Consider the following 14,234-nt stretch of genomic DNA (forward strand, 5'->3'; position numbering starts at 1 on the left):
ACCACCAGCTTTCTTCACCACATTTGCTTGTGCACCCCTTGTCTTCAGCGGTCATGCCAGGAAGGTGAGCATCTCAGGTTGCCGAATTGTTAGAACAAAGTGTTCTTGTGTTGGGGAACACTTGAATAGAGGCCCACTGTCCATCGGTTTACTTAATACTAAACTTATGTACATAAATATGTTTACATAGATCTATTTCCCCTTGTGGTATATAAGTATGTTTACATCTGTATATGCCTGTATTGAAATCTCTATAACTGCCCTTTGCCTCCTAGTTCTTTCCTCTATTTCTTTGTACTTTCCTCTTGTCCCACTATCATGGTCAGCCTTCATTTGGGTGATCTTTTCACTTACCAGAATCCTCCCACTAGTCCTCCTGTTCACCATAGATCTTCCAGTGTGGGCTGCTTACTTAGGCACCATCTTGCCTCTCCTCTGAATATTTCTCAGTACCCTGATATTTTTAGAGTAAACAATTTAGTTTGTCTATTGGTGTATAATAATTTAAGTAGACAATCATATCCCTGATGCTTTTGAATCATCAGTTATAATTTTAAAACTACTAAAGTTTGTCCATAAATTAAAGGCTATCAAATGGATGTATAAAGAAAGCAAAATACGCACTGGCAAAAATGGCACTGAATAGTGTCCAACTGGAACCTCAACATAATCTGCATTGACGTAATAATCATAGTCATCTACAAACTCTAGATGTTAATTAGATTAATAAGCAAAACAAAGCTGCAATTAGATTATTCTTGGCTCAACAGTTGAAAGGCAAACATATTATCAGTTCGTCTGTATGAAACCATTAAGCCATGGTACATTTGGGTACTTCATCATTTGATTATGATTTATTAGCAAAAATCTCTTTGATCAATGATGATGAGGCATTTTAGTACTGTACTTCTGAGTATATAAAATTAGCCTCTGCTCTTGAATACCTCATATTTTAATTTTGCAATCTCTTTAGAGTTACCATGTATATTGTGCATGTTTTCAACTTACAAAACAAAATCATAGAACTCTTTAGAATCATGTCAGGAATTAAACACAATTCCTACCATTTCAAATTACAAGGCATTGCTAGGGCTGTAGACACTAGTAATGGAATGGCACTGAGAAAGATCCAGGCTGGAAAGTTGTCCACTTATGAACAGACAAAGGGAAAAGGGAGATGGAGAAAAGGAATCTGAAACTGTGTACATCATGATCCAAAGCAAAATGCTCAGAGTTGGAAAATGACTTCAGCAAAATGAGTATTTTGCTGAAGTGGGAGGAAAAACAATCAAGCTCTCTCCCTAGTGTCAATTTACATCAAAGCAAATCTTCTGTCAAATAAAAGAGGAATCTCAGATTTCAAGTTAAGCACCTGGATTTCTAAAATTATGAAAAGGAAAGACCTTTCCTAAGAATGAGAGCCACAGTGACCAGCAATTTCCAGATGGCTGGAAACAAAAACATAGTGAAATTCCACAATTTTATCATTGAAGACGTTTATGAACTTGATATCTCTGCAATGGATGTAATTAACATGACAAGATTATGCTGCCCTTATGATACTCTGGCCACCAGGGCTGTAGCTCTTCAAGTATAAAAATTGCAGCCATTACAACCACTGAGCACAAGAAGATTTGCTTCATAGTTGCCTTTGGTTACACTGTGAGTGTTGTGAAATTAAATACTATGGTGATTGTCAAAAGAGTTGTCATGCCCATTTAAAAAGTACCCATGTGGCTGTTCATTTTAATAAGAAGGGATAGATATGTTGTGATGTTTTGAAAATATGGGTAAATATATGTTATACAGCTAGGCAAGAATTTTTTCAGAGAAGTTTTTACTAATTTTTATAGTCATAACATCTCCCTCTTATGGATTACTATCTTCCCCTTCACCCAAATTAATATCTATCAATCCCTTCTAGTCTATTGCTTCAGCTTTTCTCCCTTACCCACTTAATATTGGTAACCTCCAAAATCTGTTTCCTTTCGTATGAAAGACTTTTCAAGATAAACAAGTGGCCAACTAGCTCAGAAGCAACAAAGCCCACATGGAAAAAGCACAGCAGCATGTGTGACCACGAGTGTTGAAGGGATCAGGTATCAAGCATCAAAGAACAAAAAATATCATTGTAAAGGTAGGTGAGTGCAGAGTGGAGACCTAAAGTACATTGGTAGGCAACTGGAGACTCCCTCACTGAAGGGTTGAGGGGAGGAGACGAGCCAATCAGGGTGCAGGGTAGCAACGATGAAACATAGAACTTTCCTCTAATTCTTAAAGGCTTCCCCCCACACACACACTATTATGATCCCAATTCTACCTTACAAATCTGGCTAGACCACAGGATGTACATTGGTACAGACAGCAACTGGAAAAACAGGGAATCCAGGACAGATTACTCCTTCCAGACCAGGAATGAAAGGGGTGAGGCCTGGAAGGTGAAGAGAATGTGGGGCTGAAAGGGGAAACAAATTACAAGAATCTAGGTATTGCCTCCTCCCTGGGGAAGGGACAGCAGAGAAGAGGGCTCGGTGAGACGTCGGACAGTGTAATTTATGACGAAACTATAATAAGTTGTAAATTATGAAGGGTTCATGAGGGAGGAGGGGTAGGGAGGGAGGGGGGAAATGAGCAACTGATATTAGGGTTGAGGTGGAGGGCAAATGTTTGAGAATGATGAGGGCAGTGAATGTACATATGTGCTTGACATAGTGGATGTATTTATGAATTGTGATGAGAATTGTATGCACCCCCAATAAAATATTGTTTTAAAAAAGAAAGACTTTTCTTCTTTATAACATGGAAATCATACAATATTTTGCTTTGTGATTGACTGATTTTGTTCAGTCTAAATGTTCTCCAGGTTGATTTACGCTTCAAGGACGTCTTGGTTTCATCTTTTCTTCTTTTCTTTCTTCTTCTTCTTCTTCTTTTATTTTTTTGAGATGCATAAAAATCAGTATTCTATTCTGTGTTTGTACCAGTCTCTATCCATTCCTCTACTGACATATTGTTTTCATCTTTTTGCTTTGTGAACAGTGCTGTGGGGAACATGGGTGCAAATATGTGTTTTCATGCTGTGGATCTTACTTGTACAGGTTACATACCCAGCAGTGCGATTTCTAGGTCATAAAGAATTTCTACTCCTACCTATGTAAGATAGTAGCTAAAATGTCCTATTTTAAGATGAAAGCATCATTTCTTCCAGTGACTTTTATTTGTCCATTTCAAAGGTATTGATTAATAAATCTGTGCCTTAGTTTAAGATTTACCAAGGCAATAAAACTAAAAACAACATCTTATTCTTCTACATTCCAGCCTAGGGTCATTTCATACTCACACGCATTCATACTCAGGTGGTGACACGACATTCCGTTTCCATCATTAGTCCATTCAGTTCACCCTTGGTGGTCCTTGGTATAGGAAATTACTTACCTTAAATGAAATTTTCATGAGATCAATTTATCCTAGTAACATTACATCCTAAGGACAGAAAAAGAAAATTGAAGTTGGCAACATGTAACAATATTGGTATGACATGCTTATTAAAACAGCATGTGAGGGATTCACAGTTGAAAAATTTCCTGACATGTGTTATTTGCTTTAAAAATATTATTGATGGAACATAATAAAGGAATTAATATTTCTACCTTCCCCAAATCATTTGATAGAAGCTGTATGGTCACATGATGATTTTATAAAGTAAAAGGTTGAGGTACAATAAAATGAAACGTATAAAAAGAGAATTTTTTTTTAACTTACCCATGCTTCACTACTAACTCTTCACATATCATTTAAAAAACAAAAATACTGAGAATAGTGATAACAGTTACCATATTTATTATGTGAAATGATGTAAACTGGCTAATGTCACCCATTGATGGAGACTGTAGTTCTGGGTGAGAGATACCTGCATTATGCCTCATCACTCTGTTGCTCATTCATCACATTCCATTAACGCTCATTCTCTTGTTTTTTCCTGGACAATTTTAAGAATGTTACTACCTCAGAGCTTTTCCATGCAGATTCTTCTGCTCAGAAATTTCTCTCGCTTGCTTTAGTTTTCTGCTTACTTGTTGCACCCAATAAAAACCCTCAAAAACATCAATCAAACTCTTACAGAGTTGCCAGAAGAAAAAGATAATACTACAATAATAGGAGGAGACTTCAATAAACCACTCTGAAGGCAGGGCTATATATTGGGAAAGAAATTCAATACAGAAAGAAAAAGTAACCTACAAAATTAAACTACTTTAGTTCTTAAACATGCACAAAACACTCCACCTAACAGCACTATAATATACATTCTCTTTCAGTGTTCATGGAACATTGTCTAGAGTAAATCACATCTTGGACCACAAAAGAAGCTTACATAAATACCAAAACATTGTGATATTATAAATCAATTTATCCTACCACAACCCTGTAAAATTATAAATCAACACTGAAAGATCAAGGCAGGAAAACTAAATCCATGGAAACTGGACAACAACTTGCTCCAAAACTACTGCTTAATTGAAGAAATAAGGAATGAAACAAATAGAAAAAGCAGTACTTAAAGGGCAAACAAAATGCATACATCCTAAAAGGAAATACAAAAATCAACACCTTAGCCCAACATCTTCAGTAACTAGAAAAATAAATAAATAAAATCAACCTCTAGCTACCAGCATAAAATAAATGATTCTGAAATAAAAGTTGAGGCAAGAATGTGGCTCTTCAAAAGGATTAACAAAATTGATAAAGCACTTGAAAATTTAACAAAGAAAATGAAGAATTTGAAAATATGAAAAATAAAATGAAAGGGGTGCTATAACAACAGCCAACTTAAATTAAAAAGATAACAGTTGGAAAAACTGTACGCCAACAAGTACGTAAAACCAGATGAAATGAATGAATTTCTAGAAAAACACGACCTATCTGAAATAATACTAACTGATGTAGAAAATGTCAAAAGACTCATAAAAAAAGAATAAAGAGACCAGGCCAACAAAACCCCTGAGGAGCCCCAAATGGCTTCAGGGGAGGAGGGGCAGCTCCTGGAATTCCCCCCAAGACCAGTGAGCAGACAGCCATAAAGGTCAGCGAACAGACCTGGAATTATGTATGCTTCTTGTTTGGTTGGTTGGTTGCTTTTTTCTAGTTATTATCTCATTTTTCCTTTTCTCTTTTTATTCAATCTCTTGTTTCTTTTTTGTTGGGTCTCTGCTATTGTTGGTTTGCCTACTTACATATGCTAAGCATGGGAAGCAAACTCGGAGAAAGCAATAAGACAGACTGTTCCAAAGGGACTGAGGAGAAGGAGGTGGGGAAAGGAAGTGGTGAGCAAACAACACCATAGACATGGCAACAACTAAGGAATTAAAATCAACAATGATGAGGACATAGAGATCCTGGGAGTGTTGGAGCAACAACAATCTAGCTGAGAGGCATTGCGAAGAGGCAGAAGAAGGGCAAGCATGATGGTGGGGCAAGAGGAATATAAAAGGAAACAGTGGAAAGATCTAGGAGGCAAAGCTATGGGTAGAGGCATAAGCATAGGTCTGTACATATGTAAATATATTCATTCATAAAAATAAGAGGTATTGGCCTATCTCCATATACTTATATGGCAATGCACAGATGTAGTGGATGGACTTTGGGCTTCTGCTCATAACCTCCCTCAATGCAAGAATACTTTGTTCTAACAACCTGGAATTCTGAGATGCTCAAACTCCCAGCACAATCGCTGAAGACAAAATGGGTGCATAAGCAAATGTGGCTGAAAAGTTGATGGTGTCCGGCTCTCAAAAGATATATCTCTGGGGCTTCAAAGACTTGACATTGAATAATTGGCCATCTAGCAGAAAAACAGCAAGCCCACATGGAAGAAGCACACCAGCCCGTGCAATCATGAGGTGTTGACAGGATCGGGTAACAAACATCAGAAGGCCCCAAACAAACAAACAAAAACATATTGTTGGGAATGAGGAGGGTCAAAGCAGAGACCCCAAACACATCTGTAGCCAATGGGACATACCCTCACAGAAGGGTCCCAAGTAAGGGATAAGCCAACCAGGGTGCAGTAAAGCATTGATGAAGCACATAATAAACCTCTGGTTTCTTGATGCTTCCTCACCCCACACTGTCATGACCCTTGCCTTGCCTTTCACTGTGGGCTAGACCAGAGCATGTGGAATGGGAGTAGCAATACCAGGAGGGTAGGAGGAAAGTGGGAAGAGTAGAGGAGGAGGAAGAGGAAACCAATTGCAATGATCAATCATAACCATCACACCACCCCCGTGGGGGCAAACAACAGAAACGATGGGGGAAGGGAGACAGTGGTCAGTGTACGATGTGAAAATAATAATAGTCTATAATTTATCAAGGGGTCATGAGGAGGGGGAGGGAAGAAAGAGGAGCTGATACCAAGAGCTCAATAGAAATTAAATATTTAGAAAATAAAGATAGCAACATATGTACAAATATGCTTGATACAATTGATGTATGGATTGTTATAAGAGCTGTAAGAGGCCCCAAGGAAATGATATTTTAATTTAAATGTTAACTAATTAATTAATTAAAAATAAATAAATAAATAGATCAGGCCATTTAAAAACACCCAGGAAAAACAAACAAACAAACAATAAGTCCAGGACCAGAGAGCTTCACCAGAGAATCCCACCAAGCATGCAGAGAAAAGCTAACACCAATTCTACACAAACTATTCCCCAAGACAGCAAAGGGCACCAAACCTTTGAACTCGTGTTATGAAGATTTATTAATTCTTTTAAATATTTTTTCCAACAACATACTTTAAAGAAATTAATTCTTTGTTCTTTCTTATTGTCCAGCCTTAAAATGCAATGAGGCAATCAAAATATCATAGCTTGCATCAGGCTTAGTCCTCAAAGTGATGTCTTTGCTTCTTAATATTTTAAAGAAGGCTTTTGCAGCAGATTTTCCCTATCAAGTACATTGACTTATTAATTGCTCCTTCCATGAGCATTGGTTGTGGACCCAACTAAAATTAAAACCTTAGCAATTTCAATATTTTCTCAATCATGATATTGCTTATTATAACCATTAAATTGAATGAAGTACAATAAACCAGCTTGGGAATGTGTGCTCAGGGGTGATGGTGCAGGAAAATAAGTGGATTGCTCCCTTCTACTAAAATCTATTAAAAGGCCATATATTTTGTGCTAAGGCAAATGATTATTGTTTGGTTGTTTTTGTAAGGGGATTTATAGAGGCATATTAGAGAAAGAACAAAAAAAATGAAATGTTAAAGTTGCATTAAAAATACTATAGCAAGTGTTTGCAAGAAAGTGGTTCAATTTAAATGAATACTTTTCTAAAATAAAAATAATAGAGCCACTTAAGAAACAGTTTAGTAAATTCATCTTCAATTAAACATATGACCAAACAACCCAACTCCAAGTCATTTACCCAAAGTTAAATGAAGGTTTAACAACTTTATTTATATTGGAATTTACAAAACTGTCCTTCAGATGGTGATTGAATAAACAAACAATTGTGGTGTCCAAAATGAAATCAAACACAGAAATGCAAAATATCTCATTACCTAAATATGTAACAATATGGATAAGCATCAAATGTGTTAAGCCAAGTCAAAGAAACTAGTCTCAAAGTTTACACACTGTAAGATTTTATTTCGTGATATTTTTATGAAGGAAATCCTATGTGGACACAATATAGCTTAATGGTTGCTAGAAAAAGTGATTGAGAAAGAAGTCCACCACAAAAAGATCAAGGAAATAATTTAAGATGATGAAAGTGTACTACATTGTGATTATGAAAGTGGTTATATGACCATAGACATTTGACTGACATCTTATATTTCATAATTTGGATATTCTCATATGTAAGTTGCAATTTGATTATAAAGTGAAAAAAAATTAAACACAAGAAATGCACAAAGATGTGTGCACACTCATCATATTCATTAATTCCCTGGGGAAGCATAATTGCTTCTTCCCTGGGTGAGTGAAATGTAAAATTGCAGATATCCTCAAAGGGGATAGCCCTGAGAGCTGCATGTTCTTATAACTCCATTTTGGTTCTCATGTATTATCCTCTGAAATATAAACATGACTCCACATGATATCATTTTTGTAGGACCAGACAATATACACAGATCCTCAGGTGACCATTTATTCAAATCAATGCTGATAGTTGTTAGTACACATGCCAACTTTGCCCCAAACTGATTATTAGCATCAGTGTTGGACCACAGCAGGAAAAACAGCAAGAAAAAAATTATGCTGACTAACTTGAAAATATAACTCCTTCATGAGTTGCTTTATAGACCTTCCTCTTTTGTTCTTCATGGCCACAATTCCACGACATATGTGGATGGCATGTTTGGGTTATGTTTATGTAGCACATAAAGAGGGAGATAAATGGCATCCCCCAGGGCAGAGGGAAGGCATGGTACATACAGGGCTTCAATCTAGATTCCCGACTGGATGTTATTGTTCTTCTCTCCATCTTTTCCAGCCTTAGAGACTTTGGAGCCTTTTGACCTGCCTTTGAGAAAGAGCTTTAATAACATTATTCCATGACTGCATTTCTGATTTTAAACTCACAATTTACAGTTGCCTTTCCCTTTTTATCCATGACTAAGGTAAGCGTTTTGTTTCATGCATAATTTTAGTAATGTAATCCATGTGAAATAATATCTATTATAAGTTATTTGAGCCCAGAATTAAGTGTTATAAACATTTTTCTAAAACTATGAGGTAAGGCAGCAATAGAAATGCTAAAATTTTCACCAGTATGTGCTTTAAAGTTCAGAAACATCATATTGCTTTGAGAGAAAAAGATAAAAGAGCACTATATCATATTCTAATTGAGTAGGTCAGAATTTCATCCTGTGCATTATTTGTTAGTCTCTAATTGAAGATAAAAGTTAAAAAGAACGAATTGAAGGATAAGCTTTTAGCTATTGAGTGGTCTTACTTGATCTCCTCTGAGTGGTCTTTTCAGTAGTCATACTGTATTTTGCAGCCCTGATGTCAGGGTGGGTTAGGTCAACATTTCCAACCCACTAGCTACTTGGGAGAAATATTTACATTCATGGGAACACATAGAAACAGTTGTTCTCTAGGTCTCTATGAGTTGACAGCAGTGTGTGAGTGAATAAGTCTCTATTTTAAGGATCCCTATTGGTGTTTGAGATAAGTGTTAGACTTTCAACATGAGTAGGATCTCTGGTGATGTAGTGATTATACACTGGGCTGTGATCTCCATGTTCAGCAGTTCAAAACCATCAGCAGCTCTGTAGGAGAAAGACTGGGTTTTCTACTCCCATAAACAGTTTAGAGTCTCAGAAACCCACAGGGAGTCACTATGAGGCAGCATTGACTTGATGGCAGTAAGGAGGCAGTTCACCTCCATCATCTACTTTGTGAGAAAAAATTGAGGCTATCTATCCTCTTAAACATTTACATCAAAGAAAAACTCTGAGTCAGAACTGTTTCAACGACACCTAACAACCAAAAGCTCTATAGAGGGTCACTATGTGTCAGAATGGACCTATGACATGGGCTTGGTTTTTGAATTATAGTCTCTATTAACCTTTCCACATAATGGCAAGCTTCCTGCTGCTAGTGGATCTCCAAACACTGACAGTGCTGAAAGTACAGGAATTTTCATTTGTCAGACCTTCGTTTAAACCTTGTATCTTGAATCTTCTTCATACTATATATGTAATTATAGAGTATCACATAACTTTATGAATCTTTACTAGTAAACAGAATATGATAACATTATGTAACTTTTAAGAGTATTTTAAGATTTCATTGAAAAGACGAGGCTATAACCACTAATATTATTGCCTGATGAGCATAACAAAAGCTCAAAGTGCTCTATCAAAGTTGGGAAAATCTAAGACCTTAATACTCCAGCCTTATGAAATGAAGTTTGAGGAGAATTATTGATGAGTAGTGGTTAGTAGAGAATCAATGTCCTGCCAAAGATTTCACATTCAAATAGAGGTTGTAAAGTGTTGTGTTTGAACACTAGCTGATTCAAAATCGAAAAATATAAAACAGAACTTTTACTAGTACAGGTCTTATGAAAAAGTCCCCTTAATCTATGAATTTACAACTTTGATCTCTGCGAAGCAGCTATGGGATAACAAGAAGGAGAGACAGAAATTAGATTAAATATATTTATTCTTTCCACCCAAGTTGAAATATGCACTTCAAAGAATAAAAGAAGCAAAGGAACGCCTCATATGAAATGGGCTGGGATAGATATGGGATGGTGATGCTGAGAAAGGGACCAAGAATATTTCGATGAAACAAGTCTGTAATGAAAAGCTGGAGTGAGGATAACAGATGTAAATACTCATATTCAGCCATATTTTAAATCAGTACCTACTTTCTTCAAAACCAAAAGAGGGGCCACTTTTTTTTATTAATATTATACCTAATGTTATACCTAACACTAATTTATCCTAATTTCAGACCTAACACTAATCAGTTATTCTTCACCCAATTTCACTCATTTTAATGTATTATCTCATTTAATTTCCATACCAATACCTTGAAATGGGTCTTATGACCACCTCTATTTTGGGGATGATGAAAACAAGGCTTAGATGAACTAGGTTTGGATCAATGAGTCCTATGTAATGAATAATAGGGCTGAAATTTGGAACCATGTGTTCCTTATGTATATGAGGGGAATCCCAAAAAAACACCCAAAAACAAACCCGGAATTGTACTGGGCTCAGTGGAACATACGCAGTATGCATTTTTTACCCCACTAGGTGAGCATCAAGTAACTCATTCTGTTAGTGCACCCAGTGGCGTTACCTTGGAAGGTAACTCTGGTCACTGAATTCTTTTGTAAAAGCATTTTCTATGAAACCTCATTTTTGTTTTTATTTTGTTTTTTTGTGATGGCCAATTTAAAAGAACAGCTGTGGCTGTGAAACTTTGTCTCCTGTTAGGGGGAAAAGGTTGCAGAAACTTGTGATTTTGAACACAGCTTACAAGAACAGTGTTAGGGGGAAAACTCAAGTGTACAAGTAGTATTCTCATTTCAAAAACGATGAAAAGTCGATTGAAGACAAACTTCGTTCTGGACAACTGTCAACTTCCCAAACAGACACAAATGTTAACTTGTAGTGCATTTGGAGTTCATTCTACCAGGTCAGACTGTTAATCAAGCTTTCTATTTAGAGGTTCTGAAAAGATAGCTAACCGTGTGTGACAAAAAAGACCTGATTTGTTCCAGACAGGGGACTGATTTTGTCACAACAACAATGCACCTGCTCATGCAGCCATCTTAGTGCACCAGTTTTGGGCAAAAACCAGCATGCCTCTTTTGCCCCTCACACTATACTCACCAGACCTCGCTCTGTGCAACTTCTTTTTGTTTCCACAAATGAAGGGGGACATGAAAGGACAGTGATTTGATGACACAGAAGAGGTGAAGGAGAAAAAATGAGGGAGGTGTTGTCAGGCATCCATACAGATGAGTTTGAACAATGTTGTCAAGAATAGAATCACAGATTCAGCCAATGTATTAAGTGTTATGGAGAGCACTTTGAAGGTGATAAGGTTGTTTTGCAAAGAAATTGAAATATGTAGCTTTGAAAAAGAACTACCATTTTTGTTTTTGTTTTGAGGGGGGGTATGATTCATTTACCTTTGTTAGTTGTGCATTCCCTTACTGCTGAAGTTATACCATCACATTTACTATACATATAATTTCTCAATTACTTTGATGTTTATCTCCAAATACTGAGTTTAGAACTGTGGAGATAATGAGTAATTTTAAATTGAGCTAGATTCTACTTTATTTTAATTCCATTAAGATCATTGGACTTGGGTGGATTTGCCTGAATTTGCCTGAATTATAAGCATGGCTTTGCCAGTGAATACTTCTGCAAACCTGAATAAATTCCTCTGTCTCTTGTACATCATAAGACAAACAGAGATATGAAATAATCAACCTCATATTGTTTCTGTGAAAAACAAATATACAGATAAAATCTCCATAGCAGCAGCTGACTCATGAGCAATACATAGTGATAGTTTTCATTACACACAGGAAAAATGATTTGATAATTCATGATAATTGTGGTCTGTCATGTTGACCTAGAAATCCCCGTTCAAAATTATTTATAAAACTTAAAAATTGTAGAGATGTTCCAAGAAGTTCCATCATTCAATTTCAGTAGTTAGTAATAGTACAGATAATTTGTTCACTCAGTTTTATTTTCAAGGCCATGTTTTATGCATGGAGAGTCTTGAAGTACAATTAAGTTATTGCTACAATGAAGCCATGCATGCAATATTTATATAATTCCATTTCGCCTGAAGATCTATTCTCTTTAACAATCTGTTCTTTTATTCTTCATTGACACAGGGCATCTCTTGATTCCCAAATAATATCTATGGATAACAGCACTGAAGTCACGCAGTTCATCCTTCTAGGACTAACCAATGTCCCTGAGCTGCAGATCCCCTTCTTTATAATATTCACTTTAGTTTACCTAATCAATATGTTTGGGAACCTGGGAATGATTGTGCTGATTGTATTGGATTCTCATCTCCACACGCCCATGTACTTCTTCCTCAGTAACTTGTCTCTAGGGGACCTTTGTTACTCCTCAGCTGTCACTCCCACATTGTTGGCTGGGCTTCTTATAGGAGACAATACCATCTCCTACAATGCATGTGCTGCTCAGATGTTCTTTTTTGCAGTATTTGCAACTGTGGAAAATTTCCTTTTGGCCTCCATGGCCTATGATCGTTATGCAGCAGTGTGCAAACCCCTACATTACACCGCCACCATGACAGTAAATGTGAGTGCTTGTCTGGCCATAAGTTCCTACACCTTTGGCTTCATAAGTGCTTCCATTCACACTTGGGGTGCCTTCAGCTTGTCTTTCTGCATGTCCAATGTAGTCCATCATTTTTTCTGTGATGTTCCAGCAGTCATGGTTCTCTCTTGTTCTGATCGACGTGTTAATGAGTTGGTTCTTATTTTTGTGGCGACCTTTAATATATTTTTTGCTCTTCTCGTTATCTTGGTTTCTTACCTATTCATACTCGCCACTATCCTAAAAGTGCGCTCAGCAGAAGGTTATCGGAAGGCTTTATCCACCTGTGCTTCTCACTTCATTGCAGTCTCCATCTTCTATGGGACAGCCATCTTCATGTACCTACAACCCAGCTCCAATCATTCCATGGACACAGATAAAATGGCATCTGTGTTCTACACGACGGTCATCCCCATGCTGAATCCCCTTGTTTATAGCTTGAGGAACAAGGAGGTCAAGAATGCGTTCAAAAAGGTTGTTGAAAAGGTGAAATTGCCTGCTGGCTTAAGATCTTAATATTGTGGGATGCACAGCAATCAAGCTTCAATCTTTTCTGATCTTTTCTGTGCAGTGGTTTCCATTTAAAAACTCATACTTCACTTAATTCCTAAGGTGGTATTCTTATTTCCTGAAAAGCCTGCCTCTCTAGAACAAAAGAAAGCATCAGACTCTGAAGTGTAAGACCTAAATGAGACTGGCTCAATAGACACTTAAGAATTTTCAGGTTTTGATTTCCCAAAACCCTTTTAATAGCTTTATTTATTCACATGTTGTCTACATATGCTAATGTAAACCTATATGTCAATCCAGGCACATACAAATCCATAAAAAAGGCATATTCTGGACCCTATGTGTACACATATGCACAGTTTTGGAAATTTGTTAAATAAGGCTAATGAAATGGCTAGATTTTAATAAAAGAGTAACAAATATATGTATCAGAATACAAATGAAAATCTATACTTTTTTTTTTGGTTGGCTGGTCAAAATAATTGTCTTAGGCCAAAATGAAAAAGGTATGAATTGTCAAATGAAAGTATTTGCTTTCTGTTACCCAATTTTATTTAGAACTACTTAAGTATAGTGTTTTAAAGGAACTAATTTTCGGTCTTCATAAAATTATTGACAAACACACTATGGTTATGTGAAAATTTTCCAAAAGAAGATGATAGATTACTAAACCAAGAGATAAAAATAATAGTTTTTTTCTCAATTTATCTATATAAGTCCACCACCTCTGCCCCTTTTGTTTAGTTTTTATTTTACTGCTGAGACTAGTGATTATGAAACATAATATTAACCATTTTTCTTACTGGAAATGATACTAAGTGACTAATCACTAATTCATCAATACCTTAGTTCTGGTTGATCTATGGCATCTCTCATCATT

At 36.4% G+C, this 14,234-nt stretch overlaps 1 protein-coding gene across 1 annotated transcript; it reads left to right on the forward strand.

Moving 5' to 3' along the window:
- The first annotated feature begins 12,409 nt into the window (after nt 1–12,409).
- LOC101650920 (olfactory receptor 5B3-like) lies at nt 12,410–13,360 on the forward strand. Its single transcript, XM_004714977.2, has one exon. It carries the CDS (start codon nt 12,416–12,418, stop codon nt 13,358–13,360), a length of 945 nt encoding a protein of 314 aa, XP_004715034.1. The 5' UTR covers nt 12,410–12,415.
- The last annotated feature ends 874 nt before the right edge of the window (nt 13,361–14,234 follow it).

Source organism: Echinops telfairi, unplaced genomic scaffold (assembly GCF_000313985.2).
Source record: "Echinops telfairi isolate 266 unplaced genomic scaffold, ASM31398v2 ScPeMD7_7416;HRSCAF=8454, whole genome shotgun sequence".
Lineage (NCBI taxonomy): Eukaryota > Metazoa > Chordata > Mammalia > Afrosoricida > Tenrecidae > Echinops > Echinops telfairi.

Excerpts from the sequence above, each read along its gene's own strand:
- LOC101650920 (XM_004714977.2), top strand. The coding sequence starts at position 12,416 with ATGGATAACAGCACTGAAGTCACGCAGTTCATCCTTCTAGGACTAACC.